Source organism: Ostrinia nubilalis, chromosome 14 (assembly GCF_963855985.1).
Source record: "Ostrinia nubilalis chromosome 14, ilOstNubi1.1, whole genome shotgun sequence".
NCBI classification, from domain to species: Eukaryota; Metazoa; Arthropoda; class Insecta; order Lepidoptera; family Crambidae; genus Ostrinia; species Ostrinia nubilalis.
This window is the reverse complement of record NC_087101.1, coordinates 120,320-142,141: the sequence shown is the minus strand read 5'-3', so window position 1 is coordinate 142,141 and position 21,822 is coordinate 120,320. Positions and strand designations below refer to the sequence as shown.

At 47.8% G+C, this 21,822-nt stretch overlaps 3 protein-coding genes across 3 annotated transcripts in view; 2 read left to right on the top strand and 1 right to left on the bottom strand.

Moving 5' to 3' along the window:
- LOC135077953 (uncharacterized) overlaps positions 1-21,822 on the top strand; it is a 243,035-nt gene that overhangs the window by 197,639 nt on the left and 23,574 nt on the right. The gene's annotated exons all lie outside the window — the stretch shown is intronic.
- Positions 1,427-10,516, top strand: LOC135077952 (elongation factor 1-gamma). Its single transcript, XM_063972491.1, has 10 exons — positions 1,427-1,496; positions 1,610-1,759; positions 1,864-1,930; positions 3,444-3,586; positions 4,172-4,312; positions 5,178-5,339; positions 6,739-6,887; positions 7,120-7,289; positions 8,481-8,623; positions 10,227-10,516. The coding sequence occupies exons 1-10, from the start codon at positions 1,485-1,487 to the stop codon at positions 10,362-10,364; spliced, it is 1,275 nt and encodes a 424-aa protein (XP_063828561.1). The 5' UTR covers positions 1,427-1,484; the 3' UTR covers positions 10,365-10,516.
- LOC135078280 (nascent polypeptide-associated complex subunit alpha, muscle-specific form-like) lies at positions 12,996-17,445 on the bottom strand. The gene is made up of 5 exons (XM_063972877.1): positions 17,362-17,445; positions 14,309-17,087; positions 13,886-14,129; positions 13,507-13,597; positions 12,996-13,019 (listed from the first exon to the last, which is right to left on the bottom strand). Exons 1-5 carry the CDS (start codon positions 17,443-17,445, stop codon positions 12,996-12,998), a joined length of 3,222 nt encoding a protein of 1,073 aa, XP_063828947.1.

Here is a 21,822-nt window from a genome sequence, read left to right as displayed (position 1 = left end):
AGAGTGTTAAGACGCTGAATAAAGCACGGCGTTGCAGGTGCAGGGGCAAGCACCGGCTTGGAGGTGAATGGACTGATTTGGAATCCTTGGCTTTTTGTTCTAAATCGAAGGGAGTTATTTTGAGGCTTATGTATTTGCTTTAAAGATAATAAGATGTGTAGGTAAAGGTTACTTATTAGTATTTGACGATTTGTAAGAACTAATTTAATCAGTCTAAGCAAATAAAGATAATTATTATTATGTTTTGATTTTGCTTGAAATGACCGGCTAGAGAACCAAGGTCGGATTATTTTTTAGATATCACCAGTACGAGCACAGGGTGATTTTGCCGAACAAAAATCCAGCACTGGGAGGGTGCTCCTCGCACAATGCTTATTAGGCATTTTACCCAGGATACGCTCGTGACATGTTCAAATTCAAATTCAAAAACGTTTATTGCATGTCACATTACAATTTATATGTTGTTGCAAAATAGAAGTATACATGTTCGATGCACTTAGCACATTTTGTCATACTTATTAAGCTTCTTGATTTGCAAAAAAACATTAGAATTTAATAATTCAAGCTGTAAGCTGGCTCAGTGTTGGGGGTGGCCGCCCAGTCTACTAATAGTTGTAGTTTAAAGTGCTTTGTTGATGTGGTAAAGCATTTGTAGGTGCTTTATTTTATGAGCACAATGAGCCTTTTTAAAGGGGTATTTATTAAGAAACTCGTACCAGAAAGAGTTATCGTTCGATTGTGGTGATGCTAACAACGTATTTTGATTGGTAATGTTTGCGATTGGGGCTGACGGGGCCGCCGTTAGAATTGTATAAGATGGTTGTGGGTACGTTATTCAATCTATTTATACAATATAGAGATTCGCGAGAATGCTCATTTGATCGAAAAGAGTGTTAAAACTATCAGAATCCCACGTACCTCGTTTCATCCGTTTTGAATCTCGCCGGGGTCCGAGTTTCTCCGGTATCCGACGCTCTGGGTCCACCTGCTCGTCGTCCGGAAGACACTCGTCCCCTTTGGCGCCAACCACCATCACGTACATGTCGTTCGCGGTCACACACGCGCGGTCAATTGCACTTTTTAATTTTAAACTTAGTATAAGAACGTTGAGAAATAAATTATTTCAGTAAAAATCTGAGCAGAGTTTCTGCTTACGATGTTGCTAGTTTGGAAGTTAAAGACGCTATATGAAGAACTCCGAGCAAGCTCGCCCCCAGGTGACTAAAATGGCGGCAAACGGAAGTAAGTCAAATCAATTCCTATTAAATAATTGCGGAAATGACGTCATTTAAGGTATAAAATGGTAAAAAGCTACACCGGAAGTAGACGCATCTCTCACCAGATGCTGTGCATCGTCACATGCCGAATAATATTGAATTTCTTCTTGCTACCATTTTCGTTAAAAAAAATAAACGTCAAAATCAAAATGACAGTAGTCCTGTCGTCACCCCCCCTCCCCCTTCTCTCTTTCCGAAAAAATAACCATGGCGGCCGGGGTAGGTCAAAATTTACCTTGAAATATCTCAATAATCGAGTTATTTGATTTGTGGTAAATGAAAAACTAATAATTTCGAAAGGATCCTCTTTACTGTGTATCTTTATTTTCTAGGTACTCTACACTTATCCGGAAAATTTCCGCGCTTACAAGGCGTTGATCGCCGCACAGTATTCCGGAGTAGATCTAAAAGTAGCTCCTAACTTTGTTTTTGGCGAAACTAACAAATCAGAAGCTTTTCTGAAGAAGTTCCCCGCTGGAAAAGTGAGTTCAATGGATGTGATAAAGTTATAAGAATGTGAAATATGGTGAACCGGTAGTAATCATATGTTTGTGGCTGTGACGTGTAATATTTGCGATAATTTTAGGTGCCTGCATATGAAAGTGCCGATGGAAAGGTCCTCCTGACTGAAAGCAATGCCATCGCTTACTACGGTAAGATTTTCATCATCATTTATTATCGGTAACCAACCTAACCTCTGGTCTAAACTGTTCATAGCGATTGTTATCAAAATAATGTATTTTGATCGTCTGAAAAATAATGAAATTATTAATGTACTAATCATTCTTGAAATGATAAAAGATAAAAAAAGTATTTTTTTAATAGATAAGTTTTCTTTTATCTATCAGTGAACTAAGTATTCTTGAATAATGAAGTGGCTTTCAAATGACACTTTCTTGAATACTTATTTAATACTTTATTAGAGTAAGTTTATTATGAAATAAAATACTCCCATTTCCTACTGAATCGTAACAGCTGACCAACCATTAAGTACATAGCATATCAAGCTAAATACTGTGGCATCTATGTCGCTGTAATAGCTGCTATTTTGCAACAAAATTTAGTGCATTATGTGGAACTTTTTAAAATAATGTCTTTTTATGCATAACTAAATAAGGATTGTAATAATAATCCAGACAGATTACATTTATCGATTGGTTTAGTAGGTAAAGGACTTTTTTAAAATTGTTTACAGCAAAAATAAACTAGATAATACACTAATGTACTCCACTGCAGCACAACTGCTCAAATAATTGAACTAATTACAATAAAGTTAAGTAACATATTTTCATGGTTAGCCATTTTATAAATACTGTAGATAACTCAAGAGGGCAACTTGGCTCAACAAAACTTATTGAAATAGAGTAAACTATCTTGGTAAACTAAAAATAAATAGGTGTCGGTAACGCTATCTAACAGTACCCTGCCAAATTGTGTACTAACTTTATCAACATCATTATGAAAAGGTGAGATATCAGATCCTTTTATGATTAGAGCCAAAGTTTCCCCTTACAGTGATCCGAAAATATAGTAAGTCCCATTTACTAAGTCCTCAACCGCTTTGTGTCCACAATAATAAATTGACAAAGCTGTCACATTGTCCACGTAGCTTACCATTTAGACTTTTTACCCGACTGCGCCAGAAGGAGGGTTATGTTTTTCGAATGTATGTGTATTTCTTTGGCACGGCCTACACCCTAAATGGCTTGACCGATTTTAGCGTGAGAGGTGTCGTTAGATTCGTTTTAATCGTGAGAGTGACACTGGCTATATTAAAATTGAAAAAAAAACAAAAAGGCGGATTTTAGGCGCCTTAATGTCTTAAAAAATATTTTTTTTTCTCAGAACCTATTGAGTAGTTCAGTGGTTCCCAAACTTATTTAGTCTACTGCCCACTTTGAGAATAAATTCTTTTTTAGCGCCCCCCATTTTTGTAGTCAAGAGTCGAGCTCAGTCGATGTCTAAGAGTCCTCCTAGTAGATGACGCCTCCCAAGCCTCTACACAACGTCCCGATTTTTTTTCTGGGTCTCTTACCGCCCCCCTTTAAGCCTGCAGCGCCCACAACAAGGGAGCGTTATCGCTCACTTTGAAAAAGACTGTAGTTATTAGTAAATTTTTACGCAGTTGAGTTTTTTGTTTGTTCAATGATAATTTTTGTGGTGCAGTGTCGTCAGCGGCGCTGCGCGGCGCGGACGCGGCGTCGCAGGCGCGCGTGCTGCAGTGGATGTCGTGGGCCGACAGCGAGCTGCTGCCCGCCTCCTGCGCCTGGGTGTTCCCTTACCTCGGCATCATGCCCTTCAACAAGCAGGTGGGTCCATTGAGTGGATTCGACTATCATCCTAAATGTAGACAACCGAATTTTAGTGGGCTCAATTTTAATTTGTATGAAGAAACGTACCGGAAAACGCAGCGTGGAACGTCTACCCACAAGGTGGACCGACAGGACCGCTGGATGCAGGCCGCTACCCACCATGCGATGTGGAAGTCATTGGGGGAGGCCTATGTTCAGCAGTGGACATACTGTGGCTGAAATGATGATGATGATGATGAAGAAGAATCATCCGATGCCAAATCTGGGTAATGTGCAAACTTTCATACATGTCCATTGTCCATACTGATTTATCAGCCTGACCCAACTGTCGGCCGACTAAAAGTCGGTGGTCTGCGTGCGGCCAGACTTACAGTCGATGGCATCCAAGTTTTTCTCTTAACTTCTTGTCCAATGACTTCTATTCTGTGTGCTTATTTTAATTTTAGTCTGATTGTGGAACTATTGTCTTAATTTGTGTTAGGATTTTATGCAACTTTTCTAGAAGTGAGACGCTCTGTAATATCTCATTCCCACTGATCTTTCTTTTTAGCGTTGTTTTGACTGTGTATTCTCGTTCCGCAGAACGTTGAGCGCGCGAAGAATGACCTGCTAGCGGCGCTGCAGCAACTGGACGGGCACCTGCTGACGCGCACGTTCCTGGTGGGCGAGCGCGTGTCGCTGGCCGACGTCGTCGTGTTCGCCACGCTGCTGCACGCCTTCCAGGTGACTAAAGCATGGTCCGGAAGCACGTAGAATTTTGTCCAATGACCCCAAGCTACCCATCCTTATCGCTCGCGCGTAATTATGTTGCTGTTGCGCTCGCACACTCACTGCGGGCGCCCGTCGCACAGTCGCGACGGCAAAATAATTACGCGCGAGCGATAAGGATGGGACCCCAAGGGACATTGGATAATTCTACGTGCTCACGGACTAGGCTTTAGCTGACTGCGACGACGAAGGAGAGCGCGCTGCTGGCGGCGCTGCGGCTGACTGATTTTATTAGGATGCTCTCCTTTTACATAATAATAGTAATCATCGGGAAGACAGGTCCTTCCACTCTATGCTTCATTCTAATAACGCATTAGAAGACTAAACTCTGGTCTATCCAAGACTTTAATGCGTTTGTTAGTCGTATACCTCGAATTAAAAAAATCCTTGTAGCTTTTCACCTATTCGCATTTCACCGTGATAGCGTTTTTTGTTGTAGTTGTAATATCGGTAGTATATTTTGTTACTAGCATTATATTTTTAACAGATTTTTACAACAGTAGCAAAATTTGATGTAGCATGTATTATCTATTAGCCTATTTACAGTGAAGACAGTCAGGAAAGTAAATCTACTATGAATTTTTTAGACAATTTTAATTAGCGATCAAAAATTATACTACAAGAATAAAAATCTATTCAGAAATTTTGATATCAATCTAAATCTAAAGCTACAAGGATTGTTTGATTTCGAGGTATATGACTAACAAACGCTTTAATGATGTACACATGGAGACATTATGGAGTCTTATTTCATGCCACTCTCCAACATAAAAGAAGTATTCGGTCGTGGAGCAGGTGGTAACCGGTTGTGTCTTCGCAGCACGTGCTCGAGCCGAGCGTGCGCGCGTCACTAGGCAACGTGTCGCGCTGGTTCTCGACGCTGGCGCACCAGCCGGCCGTGACGCGCGTGCTGCCGCCAGCACCGCTGTGCGCCGCGCCGCCCGTCTACGACCCCAAGAAGTACGCAGAGATCTCCAAGAAGGTCGGTTGTGATCGTCATCGTTTCAGCTATAGTCTGGTCTGCGAGCACGTAGAATTTCGTCCAATGACCCCAAGCTAGCAATTATGTTGCTGTCGCGCTCGCACACTCACTGCGGGCGCGCGTCGCTAGGCAACGTGTCGCGCTGGTTCTCGACGCTGGCGCACCAGCCGGCCGTGACTCGCGTGCTCCCGCCAGCGCCGCTGTGCGCCGCGCCGCCCGTCTACGACCCCAAGAAATACGCAGAGATCTCCAAGAAGGTCAGTTGTGCTCGTCATCATTTCAGCTGTAGTCTGGTCTGCGAGCACGTAGAATTTCGTCCAATGACCCCAAGCTAGCAATTATGTTGCTGTCGCGCTCGCACACTCACTGCGGGCGCGCGTCGCTAGGCAACGTGTCGCGCTGGTTCTCGACGCTGGCGCACCAGCCGGCCGTGACTCGCGTGCTCCCGCCAGCACCGCTGTGCGCTGCGCCGCCCGTCTACGACCCCAAGAAATACGCAGAGATCTCCAAGAAGGTCAGTTGTGATCGTCATCATTTCAGCTATAGTCTGGTCTGCGAGCACGTAGAATTTCGTCCAATGACCCTAAGCTAGCAATTATGTTGCTGTCGCGCTCGCACACTCACTGCGGGCGCGCGTCGCTAGGCAACGTGTCGCGCTGGTTCTCGACGCTGGCGCACCAGCCGGCCGTGACGCGCGTGCTGCCGCCCGCGCCGCTGTGCGCCGCGCCGCCCGTATACGACCCCAAGAAATACGCAGAGATCTCCAAGAAGGTAAGTTGTGATCGTCATCATTTCAGCTGTAGGACGTGCACTGCTGAACACAGGCCTGAACACAGGAACTCCAATGATTTCCATAATGACTGGTTGGAAGCAGCCTGCATCCAGCACCTTCCTAGATATGCTTAGCCTAAAGCCTGGTCCGTGAGCACGTAGAATTTTGTCCAATGACCCCAAGCTGCCCATCCTTGTCGCTCGCGCGTAATTATATTGCTGTCGCGACTGTGCGACGGGCGCCCGCAGTGAGTGTGCGAGCGCGAAAGCAACACAATTACGCGCGAGCGATAAGGATGGGTAGCTTGGGGTCATTGGACAAAATTCTACGTGCTCACGGACCAGGCTTTACTATTACACGGTTATTGCGATTAGTGTCGTAGCTCATGAGTTAGTACTATCAATTATTATTTTCAAATCAGTAGCCCGACATCCTGGGGGGCCACCAGACCATCCTGGGAGGGCCGTGACACCCCCCCGCTATATATGTATGCCATAAACATAAATCCTTCATTTCGTAATTCATTCCCTACGAAATTTAGCTGAAAGATCCATCCAAAGATCCAGCCATGCATACCAGTTTATTATAGTGACCAACTTAATATTAATGTTATTAGTGATTTTCCAGGATGGAGGCAAAAAAGACAAAAAGGCTGAGAAGAAAGAACAGAAACCACAGGAGCCCAAGAAGAAGGCGGAGGCGCCGCCCGCCGACGACCTCGAGCTCGACGAGAAGCCCAAGGAGTCCAAGGACCCCTTCGACTCCATGCCCAAGGGGTCAGTACCAAGGCTTTGTTAACTACCCAAGTACCTGTCATTAGACATTTGACACCGTTTACTAATATTTTCCAATCGCTTTTCGCACACTTTCTGACATACCGTCTGGTCAGTTTTCATTTAGATACTTAATTTAGTTAATCTTTGCTTGTTGTGATTCAAATGTCGATTTACCCATATTACCTACGACGTTATACAAAATCGCAAAATTTAATTTGGAACATGATTCCAGAACATTCAACATGGACGACTTCAAACGCTGCTACTCCAACGAGGACGAGGCTAAGTCGATCCCATACTTCTGGGAGAAGTTCGACCCCGAGAACTACTCCATCTGGTACGCCGAGTACAAGTACCCCGAGGAGCTCGCCAAGGTCTTCATGAGCTGCAACCTCATCACAGGTGAGTCGCCGCTCTTTCGCGCTACGTATCAATAAGACATCGCGTATTGAACGGCGCTTCTTCTCAGCACTTGCCAAATGTTGGTCTCGAAGCGCTGGTAGGGTAAAAAGATTATGAGACATGTAGAGGCTCCTTAAGAGCAAAATGACGATTTGTAAGAACTATTTATTAGTCTAAACAAATAAAGAAACTTTGAACACTTCGTTAATGGCGGTGATCTTGTTTTTTCACCACCGGGTAACACCGTACCTATGTTACGCGTGCAAAATTGAATTCTAATCTAAATTGTATCACTCAGTATGGAAATATCCTTTCAAATTATTTATTTTGTGGCTTTTTCGCACATCACGTCCGCCACCAGTCCCGGCAAAAACTCAATATCGTCACACATTTTGCCGGGACCATGGATCACAGAAACTAAAGGGAGATGTGACAAGGGAGCGGGGCCGGTGTCGCAGCAATATGCCCAACAGCAACAGAACACATTGCTCGTGACAGCAATGATGACAGCAGCGACGTCAAAATGTAAACAGTTTATAGATGACCCACGCTGAACTGTCCCACCAAACTCAATGACAGGGGGGCGCTACCATCGTTCAACTATATGGTTTCCAACATGGCAAAAATCGGAACCAGCGATCCGGTATTGACGGTGGCGCCCCACTGTCAATGTCATGGATAGGACAGTTCAGTATTTTGGAACTATACATTGCTTGCGTAGAACGTTGAGTACTGATACCGCAGTGTATAAAGAGCACATATTTTGATTACTTTGCGTGTGTGAGTTTCTAATGCAACACTGAGTTTCGAACTCAGCGCATTAGTTGGCATCTCTCTGTATCTCTATGGCCGGGACCGTCGGGATAGTAAATAGGGATGTTTCCTGGGTCAAAAAGCAAGAGTTTTAATTAGTCCGTCAGTTAACTTATGAAAAAATACTCTACACGTATTTTCACTTTTTCAAACTAATGAAAATGATAAAGCGCGCCAAAGTTCATAAGAAGAGGCCCGTGACGTCAATGCTTGCATAAAAGTGCCGCACGTTGTGACGTCGTGCGGAACTTCAACGCACCATAACTATGTAATTATTTGTTAGATTGACAAATAAAAATATGTGTCCAATATTTTTTGATATTAAAAAAATGTTTTTAGGAAACTAGCCTATTGTAATATGTATACTTTCTGTTCCAGGCATGTTCCAGCGGCTGGACAAGATGCGCAAGCAGGCGTTCGCGTCGGTGTGCCTGTTCGGCGACGACAACAACTCCAGCATTTCGGGAGTGTGGGTGTGGCGCGGACACGATCTCGCCTTCCCGCTCTCGCCCGACTGGCAGGTGCGTGCTATCTCTCTCTTCGCTCGCATGGCTCGAGTTGACGCATTTATCTAGGGGCCTAGTGTGAGTTTACGTCAATCGAATTCGATGTCGACTGCGTAAAAAGTGACATTAAATGTACGACGGATTGTACAGCGCCCCTAGCGGAAACTTTCGAGAACTAAAATCTTATTTTTTTTAACGCGCTCGCTAGTGACTAAAAAAGTGACATCAAATGTACGACGGATTGTACAGCGCCTCTAGCGGAAACTTTCGAGAACTAAAATTTTCATTTTTTTAACGCGCTCGCTAGTGACGTCATTTGATGCAAACTCACACTAAGCCCTCTTTTGATCGTTAAATTAGGAAATTGAGGTGAGCGTGAGCTGTGGACCGGCGCGTTAGCTTGTGACGGGTCGCTCTGTGAAGTGTTCCGATGTGTCAACACTTTCAGCCTTTCGCGAACCTAACGTACGTTTCACCTGTATTGTACCGTTCGTAGGAACGTTACGTCACTTACGAATGCACGTCTGTGCTCACCTTTACGTTTCGACTGATGAATTGAATTTAAAAAATGTTTCCGGACTCGTTAACTTCCCAGAATTTTATCCGAGTCTGTTAATTTTTAATTTGAAACCTACTTTTATATTAACCCCAGCTATGTTCATACGCATGATGCTTTATTGATTTGTTGAACTTGTTCCATGTTTCTTTTGTTTTTTGTCCAACCCTTGTTTTATTAATTATAATACGTCGTATTTTCGTTGCGTTACGACGCTTTTTCGTTGCGTTAGTTTATGATATAGTTTTTCTTATTTAAAACTTATTGACTGCATTTCCTAAAAAAACATTTTAACATACGTATTTACTCGTATATTGCCATTCTTGTTAATGTTTTTAAAACTTAAAATGCGCCCAGTAGACGGTCTCTTTTTATCATGACTTATTCCGCGTTTGAAGATGTGTGAAGAGCCGGAGACTGACTCAAAAATGCTTATTGCTTCTGCTTCGCTGCTTGCTTGTGTCATCATCAAACATCATTCAGATATGTTTTTTCCTTTTTGTTTTTTTTATTTTATTTTATTATCATTCAACTCAATTGAGTAGTTGACGCCACCAATCGATTGACGACGTTCCGACGTTACTTTTGCCTAATCGATTGAGTAATTTTATTAATTATAAATCGAAATTTAACAGTATTCAATCGAAAGGGCCGACAGTGTTTCTCCGAAAAGTTGTTCAATCGCGGCAACTACCCAATTTCTATGTATTCATCAGTTCTTAATTTTAATTTTTGGTTCAGCATGATGATCATGAGCTCATTTAATGCGTTGAAGAGGTCTCATTCACATTTGGCCTAAGCGCAGACCACCGACTTAGTTGGCCAATAGTTGGGCCCGATTATAATTTTTATGAAGAATCGGCCGATACCAAATCGGTGTAATGTGCTATTGATACTGATCAATAGCCCGACCCAACTATCGGCCAACTGAAAATCGGTGGTCTGCGCCTAGGCTTTACATTTCATCAGACAACTAAATGAATATTTCGTAGTAGACAGTAGCATCAGTCAGTGACATATCCCACAAAGATCACTTGGTGTATAAGTGCGTGTTGTCCGCAGATCGACTACGAGTCGTACGAGTGGAAGAAGCTGGACCCGGCCAGCCCGGAGACCAAGCGGCTGGTGCAGGACTACTTCTCGTGGAGCGGCGCCGACAAGCAGGGCCGCAAGTTCAACCAGGGCAAGATCTTCAAGTGAGCCGCCGCGAGCCCCGAACGACCAGTGTCTTATTTATGTGTAAAATACGTTGCATTTATTTCGACACCCACGTCCAGGTCCAACCGTGATCGATAATATCTCATTTCTACGAAGCCAGCTTGTATTTAAAAATAAAATTGTTTTTATTTATATTATGCTCGTTTTAGTTTTATCCGAAACTCGTTACGACGGCGAAGAGCCGATGCTTGAGATGCGTCCTTATCATCACTCATGCGATTAAAGCGATTACTCATGATTACTTATGAGGCATTAACTCAAATATTCATCTCCAGTTAACACGTCGATAAATAGATTATTTTTTTTTATGCATGGTATTTGACCACAATAGCACCTGATGTTAAGTGGGATTCAGTCTAGGATGGTACATATCTGCCCTGTAAGTGCTTATTAATATTCCTTTTGAACTACATGACTTACAACCCGTCGAGATACTGCGCACCTGAAAGCCGTGACGTCACATCGACGGTGGTACGGACGGGGCGAACACGAGTGCGTGCAAGGGAGAGACGCATTCCAGCGAGATGCGCAGTTAACTTGACCGGGTTGTATTGTGTGTGACGATCAATGGAAAATAAAATCACATGTTGGAAAGCAAAAATTTATATTTTTTCTTCATATTTCAGACTTTTTCTAAACTGATAGAATTATTTCCTTTAACATTAGTACATACATTTTATTTATTATTGCGTCAATGAAACAAACTAATCGCGAGTCGCCAAAAAAAAGTCCGTAGCGAAACGACAGGTACACAGTAAGAGAAGCGATCCAACACCTCGCTCGCCTCACAGCCGCCCGCGAACCGTCGTCGTTCATGTCATTCATATCGATAAAGAAGAACGGTCACGCCCCATACAAAAAAAACCCAGACCCGACAGAAACGAGACATACCTCAGTTTTTTTGTCATGTCTTATTTAGTTAAATGATATATTTTTATATTCGAAATCTATGTATAACACCTAGATATTACCCTTTGTTTTTGTTCAGGCGTTATACAAAAACTAATTCAAAATGCCTATTTATCACCAAAATGGGTAAATGTATGTACCTAAATGTCTATTACAGCTGCTATGGAATGTATCTAGGTGACCTGGAGATACAGCCGGATTATACAGGGTGGAAACGAGAAGTTACAAAATTCAAAAATTCTATGTTACCAGCTTCCATAATCTGTAACCTATTGCTTATTTCTAAGCTAGTATTTGTCAAAATAATTGCAAAAATGACGACTGCTCAACGTCGGGCTTGTTGTGTGGCGAATGAAGGTAGTGGAGAAAACATGTATTCGATATACAATAGACGTAAAACAGTAAATGCATCTTTGTGGCGCTGCAGTACGGGCGCGCTGCACTCGCACTCGGACGCACCCACGCGCTCATATTCACGGAACATAGTCACGGCAAATTAATGTCGAACGAGTTGGTTTCCAACATACAGCGACTGCACACTATGTGTTTGTTTGAGCGTTCTTCATCCTACGATGCAGTGTATGTAGCCTACTATTGCAGTCACTGTTTGTTATTCGTTCAAGATGCATGGTACACGACTACTTACATACTTAATTCGTAAATAAAAGAAGAAATCATTTTTATAATTTATACCAACTGGATGTCTAAAGGGTCGATTGTTACTCTTTTTACAATACTTATGCCTAAAAGACACTGAAACGCACTGAGGAAGAGCATCTTTTGAACAGAGGCATTACTCATGAGGACCGAATTTGATCATGCAGAGGAAATCTTGTATCCATTCTATCGGCGCGGTGCGTCCGTGGCGGGCCTGAACACTGCCGCACGGCCTACACGGCCCGCCGCCTCGAAGGCTCGTGCGCAAATAACAATAACACTTAAAACATGCATCGCTTCACCTAGTAAGTATATCACAAATCATCAATGTATGTAACTAAGTTATTGCATTGCCATTTACACTTATCTTTAGACACAAACAGAAGACAGTGGTTGCTACGAGTACACAGACAGGAATGTATAAACGGGATGCCAACTGGTGCAGCACTCGGGCTGTGCCGGCTGCCGGGCCGCGGCCGGGCGGCTCCTCGTCACTACTCGGAAGTTATGTCAATTCGGTTCTCCCATTGCATGCGACTGGGCGGCTGCCGGTTAATGAGTGAATCGATCTTCTTGCAAGAAAACGTATTTAAATCTTATAACAACAAGTTTAATGGAATTCTGGCTTCCGGTTGCCGGGATACACGTGATTCGGGTGATAATTTCCAGTCCAGTCACATTTGCAGGCCCCGGCTGGTCAGCCGGTTGCAGAGCGCCCGGTCGCAGCCGCGAGCCGCCTGAGGCAGGCTATGCGTGCGCTCGCGAATATACCATACATCTCTATCACACACGGTCGCATAAAAACCTCAAATATACACACCTCGAACAATTCAATAAACATCAAAAAATGCAAAGGTCAACGGTGGCTAATAGGAGAGATATAAACGACGCTATAAATATCATACACCTAATGAACCGGGTAAATTTACATCTCAAAATGATAACATCTCTTTACGAGTTAATAGTAGAGAATATAATTTATAAAAGGTCGAAGAGGGACGTCTGTTGTGCGGCGTCGAGCATGCTGTCGGCGAGCTTTGGGCCGGGTCAGGGCCGCGCGCCCGCCGGCTCCTGCAACGCGGGACACTGTTATAACATTGGGACATTTCTGTATTATTTGCCTGCTGTTTGCTTTGCTATTCATTGACGATACGGGACGACGGCTCATAAGAAGGCTCAAGGTCACCCAAAGGGCGATGGAGCGGGCTATGCTCGGAGTTTCCCTGCGTGATCGAATCAGAAACGAGGAGATCCGCAGGAGAACCAAAGTAACCGACATAGCTCGCAGAATTGCTAAAATCAAGTGGCAGTGGGCGGGGCACATAGCTCTTAGATACGATGACCGTTGGGGCAGGAAAGTTCTCGAGTGGCGACCACGGGCTGGAAGACGTAGCATGGGCGGGCCTCCTACTAGGTGGACCGACGATCTGATAAAGGTCGCGGGAAGAGCCTGTAGCTTGAAGAGCAGGACCGTTCATTGTGGAAAGCCTTGGAGGAGGCCTTTGTCCAGCAGTGGACGTCATTTGGCTGAGACGAACGAACGGAACGTCGGGCTCACTTGCGGCGTGGCGGGCTCGTGCCGCAGCTGCAGGTCCGCGGTGAAGGGCCGCGCCAGCCCCGCGCCCGCCTCCGCCTCCTCGGGCGACATGCTGCAACAGGACAATCGCCCGCTAAGTTTGGCGGAATTTTAAGTACCCTCTTATGCGGGAATTTCGTAACAGAGAGGGCATCATGTCACCTCATCTGTACCGACTACCGCACAAAAAGATGTGAAATGAAAGAAAGCACACACGCAAGAGATTTTCCGTATTTAATCCTCAGAAGTTAATTGAAAATGTTTCTTCACAACTGAATCTTAGGTCAGCAGGCAGCAGCTATCGACCCTTTAGCGTTAACGTGAAATGGTTTTGCGTTTTCGTTAAGTAATAAATAGTTACCCAAGCCGGGGCTGCGCGTCGTCGAGCAGCAGCGGCGTCTCGTCGTCGGCGCGCGCGTGGCACTCGCAGCGGCACTCGTCGGGCGCCACGTAGCTGAACACCACGTCGCGCGCCGCCCCCGCGCCCGCCGCAACCCCCGCGCCCACCGCCGCGCTCGGCAGCGTCTGGATGCGCTTCGGTTGCTTTCGTTTTTCAGGTACTTCTTCGAAGTCGATCCACTCCGCCTTCGATCGAGTTTCCATTCCTGGGGGAATGCGTGTCGATCAGACAGAATTTATTTATTTGGAAACCCAACAGTTGTTTACAATTTGCATATAGAATAAATGAAGAATGTAGTAGGTACATTTTACATCAATAACAATGCTTCGGACGAAGAGAGGGCTCAGGTTCAGCGTCGAGACAAGACTGAAAATAGCTACCTACCTTCGCTCCCGCTGCGAGATCGGGCGCGCTCGGGTCGCGGGGGCGCCGCGCTGGCCGACGCGGTGCGCGGCCGCCGCGGCAGCTTGATGCGGATCTTGTCCTCGGCGGCGGGCGCGCGCGGCGCCGGCGTGCTGGGCGGCGGCACCGGCGGCACGCGCGGCGCGGGGCTGGCCCGGGGCCGCTGCAGCGCCGCCACGCGCACGCCGCCGCGCTCGCGCACCGGCACCATCGGCAGCGCCAGCGAGCGCTCCTGCGGCAGCGTCGTCGGCACGTACGGCAGCTCGTCCTCGAACGACTCCTGCACGACCAGCCCGCGTCGCTCCACGTCGTTGCCGGCGCGCGCGGGCGCCGCCTCCGAGCTCGCCTCCGACTCGGACGAGTCGCGCCCGGCGTCCTGCGGGCTCGCGCCGCCCGGGCTGGGCGCCGGGCCCCCGCGCGGCGTCTCCGCCCCCGGACTGACGGCCGGCGTGTGCGACTCGGCGGCGGGCGTGTGGAGCTCGAGGGCCACCGTCGACGTCGACGCCGAAGTCACTTGAGACGTCGACGCCGCCGCGACGGCCTCCTCGACGTCGGGGAAGCTCGGAAAGGATCCGGAGATCTCGCTGGTGACGCTCGGCGTTTTCGTTATACTGAATTGGGTGCAGAAAACCTGCTCGGCGCTGCCGACGTGGGTCGTGAAGATGAGGCGCTCGCGCCGCGACCGCGCCCGCTCGGTCGGCGCCACCGGCGGCGGCGGGTCGGGCGAGGGCGTGACGTCGGGCGCGCTCGGCCCCGTCGCCGCGTCCCCGGGGCTCGCGGACGCCGGACCGGAACTCGTCGACACCGGTCCGGGACTGATCACGGCGGAAACGACTTCCACCGTCGACGAGGACCGGGAGGTTTTCTCGGCCGGTCGAGGCTCCTCTGGAGTCTTGGATTTGACCGGAAAGGTGGCCAGAAGGTCGTCCTCGGCGTTCTTCTCCGTCGGTGAGCGAAGCGGGATTATGATGCTCCCGTCGGGGAGCACGGTGCGCTGGATAGGTTTCGAGGGAGATCGCGCGGCGTGAACCGAGGTCGACGCCGGGCCCGCGGCGACGCTGCTGCCGGCCGACGATGACGGAACCGCAGCAGACGTCACGACGGAAGAGGGAGGCCCGCGTTGCTGCGGGGCGGAGGCGGGTCGCACGTCGTGATCTCCCGAGGGAGCGCCGGCCTCGTCGGGCGGCGTGCGAAGCGGGATGTGGATGATTCCATCCTTCGCGTCCTCGTAGTACTTGAGCTTCTCGCCGCGCGTGGGGCGGGGCGGCTGCGGGACCGCCGGCCGCGGCGCCTGCACCACCGGCGAGCCCTCGCGCGAGCTCGGAGACGGGGAGGTGGCGCTCTTCCGCGGAGTCTTGAAGAGCGACAGCACGGAACCCTTGATTTTGGTCGCAGACGTCGGCGTCGCGGAGCGGTCGCGGCTTCGGCTCCGCGACCGGCCCTCGTTGAGACTCTTCTTGCGACGGAGCGCGTCCGACGGCGACTCCGGCGACGCGATCGTCTCGCGGGACTTGAACAGCGAGCAGAAGGAGGACTTCCGCGACACCACGACGCCGGCGGGCGAGGGCGTGCGCGAGTCGCGCGCGGGCCGGCGCGGCGCGGGCGCGGGCTCGGCCGCCAGCTCGGTGGGGCGCGCCGCCCGCGGGCCCGGGCCCGGCCCCGGCGCCGGCCCGCGAGCCGCGCACTCGGTCGCGTCGTCGTCGTCGTCGTCCTCGTACTCCTCGCTCGGTTTCAGCCTTATCCGAATGATGTCTTTCGATCGACTCTCGGTCCGACTCTCGCCCGGGTCCTCGCGGCGCTCCCGCGATCTCGCTCTTCTCTCCTCGGCTCGGACTCGATTTCTGGTTTCTTTTTGTCGCTTTTCGTCGTCGGCGGCGGGCGCCGGGGGATCGGACGCCGGCGGGGCGGGCACCGGCGCGGGCTTAGCGGCGGGGGCGGGGGCGGAAGGCACGGGTGCGGGGCGCGCGGGGGCGGGGCGCGGCGCGGGCCGCTCGACGGTCGCCTCGGTGCGCACCTCGCGGCGGTCGCGCGCGTCCACCGGCGGCGCGGGCGCGGGCGACGTGGCGGCGCTCAGCTCGGCCATCTCGAGCAGGCGCTCCTCGACGGCGGCGGCGCACAGCTCGGGGTCGGTCTCGATGGGCTTGGGCCCGCAGAAGGAGGTCTCGAGCAGCATCCTGTGCGGCGAGGGCGAGCGCGAGGCGGCGGACGCGACGGACAGGCGGCCGGCGCGGCTGAGCCCGGACAGCGCCGAGTGCGCCGAGCACTGCGAGCCGACGCTGGACAGGCGGCTGGTGCGGCCCGACACCGCCAGCAGCGCCGCCTCGGAGCCCTGCGAGTCCTTGCGCGAGTGGCGGCGCGCGGGCGCGGCGGGCGGCGGCGCCGGCGCGGGCTCCAGGAAGGCGAGCTCCTCGGTGGAGGAGCGCAGGTCCAGCGCGCCGTCCTCGCGGAAGCCGAGCCCCTCGGCGGCCGACGGCGCGGCGCCCGCGAACAGCGCCAGCTCGGGCGAGCTGTCGCGCGAGTCGTGGTGGCTGGAGCTGGAGGCGCGCGAGATGTCGATGCGCGGCGCGGCCGGCGCGGCTAGAGCGCCTGCAGCACCCGCTCCCACAGTACCCGCAGCACCCACACTCGCCGCCGCCGCCGCCGGCGTGGACTGCGAGCGCGCGCGCTGCGCGGGCGGCGCTAGCGCGTCCCCGCCGCCGGTCGAGCTGGCGTCCTCGACGATCTCCGGCAGGCGGAAAGATTGCTTCGTCTCGGGGCTCGACTGTGAACGCGGCGATGAGAACGTTTTGAGACTCGGGTGCGAGGTCGAAACGTGCGTTCACCGGGCAACCGTCAACGCGATCACGCCCCGCCGCGTGTTCAGCGAAATAATTTGTGGAGAATTTAAAAAATTGCTCTTCAATCGTTGCCCGGTCAACGCGTGGAAAATCGACCGCCCGCCGGCCGTTTCTCGAGGAAACGGGCAGCGGGCGGCTTGACAAAGAGTAGAGAGAAGTGCGAAGGAGACAGCGAGAGATACATACTGGAGGCCTCACCTCGTCGGAGACGTCGTGGTCGAAGGAGGCGATGGGCGCGGGCCCGCGGCGCGGCGGGCGCGAGGGCGCGCCGCTTGCCGCCATGCGCCGCTAGTGCTGCCGCATCGCGCCGCTCCGCGCCACTATGAGCCCGCCCTCTGAGGAAACCATAGCATCTACTATTTAATGACTGATCATCATCATCATCATATGAAATGCACGAACCAAAAGATGCCAAGACAGTGAGGAACGTAGAGATTAAGAATTTGTAGTGAGTCAACATATTTGTAGCTCGGTGGAGTGCAACCTGCCAAGGCAACGCGCACCTCGCTCGCCATTCGACGTAGGCCATGAGTGGTTGGTGAGTTTGCCCCATATATTCGTGGTCGTAAAGACATGATCTGTGCTCGTAAAGACAGTAAAAATAATTAAGACATGTGACGAAACTATAATACTGATGCCCACCAAGTATGGATGGACGATACCGATGCTTCAGTTGGTATGTTTTTAAAAATAGTGAGTGTACAGAGGTTACACTGAGATATCGAAAATGGTTTTTCCTTAATAAGAAAGAAAGAAAAAAAGTTGATGCAACTACATAAAAAAATAACTACTTGCTACGACTCGTAGTAAGTATAGCTACGAGCACTAGTATTACCGTGCTACGAGTATCGTAGTCTACGAATATGTCAGTTACATACTACGCGTTGACGTAAGATTTTGATAACGCTCAAAACAAACATGTATGTGACTCTGTTGGTGTACCTAATAAATATATAAAATAATAACAGCCACTAACCTCACATAGACTTGGGCATCTCGTATACCCTTATACGAGCATCAAAGGCAAACAAAATGATAGATTTTCGAGTAACGCCTTATGTATAAATACTCCATGTGAAGCTAGCGGGCTGCCATGTATTGGTAGGTATTGGTGGCACGCTTTGTAAGAATGGAGCCTAAAATTATGCTCAACTCATGCCGTCAATCATTCAACACATAAATAACAGGGTTCCAACTTCCAAGTCTTTGGTATTTTGAGAGCTTGCTAGTTCTCGATTTTTGTTCATGACGGTTTAGAAATATTATGCTATTTAATAAACTTGGTACGGGCTGTTTAGGACACACGAGTTCTTGCATAGTGTTCATTACAAATTCAGTTCGTCCCGTGCGATAGAGTTCATAATCATAAATTAATCATGCAATGTTAAAAGACCAGCCCCCCTAGGCAAGTGGCAAAACGTGACAGTAGTATTTTCGAAGGGACTTCGCGTTTTTTGTTAGGAACTACTTCGCTCCGTCAGCGGATTCGGTTTTCGCAGCGATCAAAAAGTGCCACTTGTTCAAGGGGGCAATCTATTTATTCCACTCTTTGAATACTGTCCGTCATAAAATTGTTAAATTGAAGATGAATCTCATGCAAGTTAATTTGCTTAGGTCTTGTTGATCTAAGTTGCTGTTTTGTATTGAGAATTTATCCATACAAACATTTTTGAAATTTTTTAAGGTTCCACAAAATTTTATGTAAGTTTAATGAGTTTTAGTGTCGTTAATATCATTATCGAGACATTTATTTATAACTCTTACGTTACGAGAATGTAGGTACCGACTTGCATTAATTTGTTAAAATTAAATTAATTGAACGGAACAATTAACACATTGATATCAAAGACACGACAATACAATTGGACACATTGTGTAATCGACACTATAGTAATAGCCATACCACATACTGTATTTATAACCTAAGGGGCCCGTTTGTAAGTCACGCGACTACCGTATCGCTACGGGCGTTACAACTCGACAGCACGTCATTTAGATAATCCCGCACTACACTCCCGCGATATGTCATTGATATTCTCATGGCACCAACAATTTGTCCGAGCAAGTTTATGCATGAAGATTTGGCGAATTCTCTGTCACTTAATCCTGTATCACCATGTTAAAGATATAATAAAAAAAAGGAATTGACGGGAGCACCGATCACGACCGATCACATTGGACCGCCTCACGGGCGATCCGCGGCCGCCAGCCTTTCGAAATTCACTCACAAAAATATTCCCAAAAGGGTTCGTCAGCACGAGAGGTTAGGGCCACCCCGCGAGCCCGAGGCGGCGGTTCAGCTCGGAACGTACCTGATGGTGACGGGCTCATCGCGCAGAGCCCCGCGTGATGTCAGCCATCGACGCGGCGGGCGCGCGTGCGCGGAGCACGCGCCTGCGCCCGGCCCGCGCGCCCCACTTGCGCCGCCCTCTTGACCAGGGCCGGATTTTAACCATTTTGGGGCCCCTAGGCACAACTCGTTTCGGGCCCCCCTTTTTCATACCACAACAACGCAATTTGGAAATTTTTACTGTCTACATTACGAAATTGAATGAAGGTACCATCATTATCAACAACAGACTTTAGTCATAACATTGCAAAGGTATACTTCTAATTTTTTTAGATACAAAATCGTTTAAAACTTCTTGAAAATTGACCTTTTCTGATACATCATCTTTAACATATGTTTTTTATTTTTCATTTTTTAATCGGGAGTGCTGGGCCCCTGGTCATAGTGGGCCCCTAGGCACTGGCCTAAAGTGCCTTATGGATAATACGGCACTGCTCTTGACTCGCCCGAAGGCCACCGTGCCACGGAGCGACCACGGCCTTGCACTCACCTTACACAATGTTCCCCCGTCACCTATCTTCGGATGAACTATCCAATCTTACTGGTATCGCCTTATTACTTCGATATCGTGTTAAAACTCAGCGTTTTTACAATATCGACAACTGATGGACTGTTCAATATAGCTTTCACCTAATGTCCTGAAGTTGCAGTGGAAACATATTGACTCGATCTCGGTTTCACTGCAACTGGTGATGATGTCATATGTATTCTCTTTGGCAAGTTTCCCATGCCCTTTAGAGTTTAATTTAATGTTGTCTTGTATTTTCTGTTCAAGTAGGTGTAAGTGTTAATCGATTAAACGAATATTTTTTGGGTTACTTTGAAATAGGTCATTGTATTTATATTTTTGTAGAGACCTTATCAGAGATTTCTGTACCTGTATTCTGGCTGTTCTGTTTTGATGCATATTATTATGTAATTTGATTAACTAAGTAGGTCCTTATTCGTTACTCATAAATACGACCGTCTAATCATGTAGCGTGCCTGCGTCCGCTATTTCACTGGATGCGTCGTCTGCATATCGATTTACGTGTATTTATACCCGTCCTTTGTCGGGACGGGAGGTCCATTTTTCATGGTATTGATCAATCGGGCACCGTCACCGCGCGACGGGTTCAACGCTCGCCTCGCTCGGCATTCATCCGTGAAAATATGTAGAGCTTCTGCGGTGACTCGAAAGCTTTGTTTCTAATGCGTTACTTTGTTTTACCACCTTCAATCGTTTCGGTAAGAAGGCGTTCGGTTACTTTGTAGTATTTCTTACTAGATGAGTACTAAGCCCTTTATGGAATGAAGACCTGGACTTGTATTTCTTTATACATATAATGTTAAAGTTTTATCTTGTAATGCCCGAGGGGTGTTTGTTCCATCAAACATTCAAGGGCATTCTCTTTGCACAGAGTTCCCCGTCAAAGAGAATTATTTATATAAATAGGCTTAGTAGTTCGTAGGTCTTGGGGTGTGATGGGGTAAACAAAGAGCAAAGGTTCACAGTCATGATTATTTATTAACAGAACAGGGTCCACCGTGTAGTAGTACATGCAACACATCTCAAACAGCCTAACTATTTATATTCATACAAACAAACGTGTGTTGTATCAATAAATATAATTTATTTTCCATAATTTATATTTTTATATGTATAGGCATGTACATACCCAGTTTTACCGCGTAGGTAAAGATAAAATATTTTAACTACCAAGCTTTATACACGACCTAATCTAAAGGATAGGTACATTCAAGTTTTAGCTCACTCATAAAATATTTACTTGGACAATGATTATATTTTTCTATGATAAATGTTTTTACTGTAATACATGTAATGTCATGAACGAGCAATTATAAAATTAACATTAATACTGCAACATAACAATTTATGCATTTATGAAGATATTAATATGCTCTTCACTCTTGCACGAGGCGCGCCACTCGTTATCAATCACTTACCATTTTTTGCAATATCACTACATCAGCATTTAATGGAACTATTATCGTAACATTCAAATAGGCAGCGCTTGTCGAATTCAATTAGATTTTTATTACACACATATCCCAACTAATATTATAAATGCGAAAGTAACTCTGTCTGTCTGTCTGTCTGTCTGTCTGTCTGTCTGTTACGCTTTCCCGCTTAAACCTCGCAACCGATTTTGATGAAATTTGGCATAGAGATAGTTTGAGTCCCGGGAAAGAACATAGGATAGTTTTTATCCCGGTTTTTGAAACAGGGACGCGCGCGATAATGTTTTTCTGTGACAGACAAAATTCCACGCGGGCGAAGCCGCGGGCGGAAAGCTAGTATAATAATA

Bases quoted from the DNA above. Each gene is read 5' to 3' on its own strand.
- LOC135077952 (XM_063972491.1), top strand. The intron at 3,587-4,171 runs GTGGGTCCATTG...CTCGTTCCGCAG, and splicing joins TCATGCCCTTCAACAAGCAG to AACGTTGAGCGCGCGAAGAA. The intron at 4,313-5,177 runs GTGACTAAAGCA...GTGTCTTCGCAG, and splicing joins CGCTGCTGCACGCCTTCCAG to CACGTGCTCGAGCCGAGCGT.
- LOC135078280 (XM_063972877.1), bottom strand. From the start codon at position 17,445: ATGGCGGCAAGCGGCGCGCCCTCGCGCCCGCCGCGCCGCGGGCCCGCG. The intron at 14,130-14,308 runs GTAGGTAGCTAT...GCATTCCCCCAG, and splicing joins ATCTCGCAGCGGGAGCGAAG to GAATGGAAACTCGATCGAAG. The intron at 13,020-13,506 runs GTGAGCCCGACG...CCCGCGTTGCAG, and splicing joins ACGAGCCCGCCACGCCGCAA to GAGCCGGCGGGCGCGCGGCC.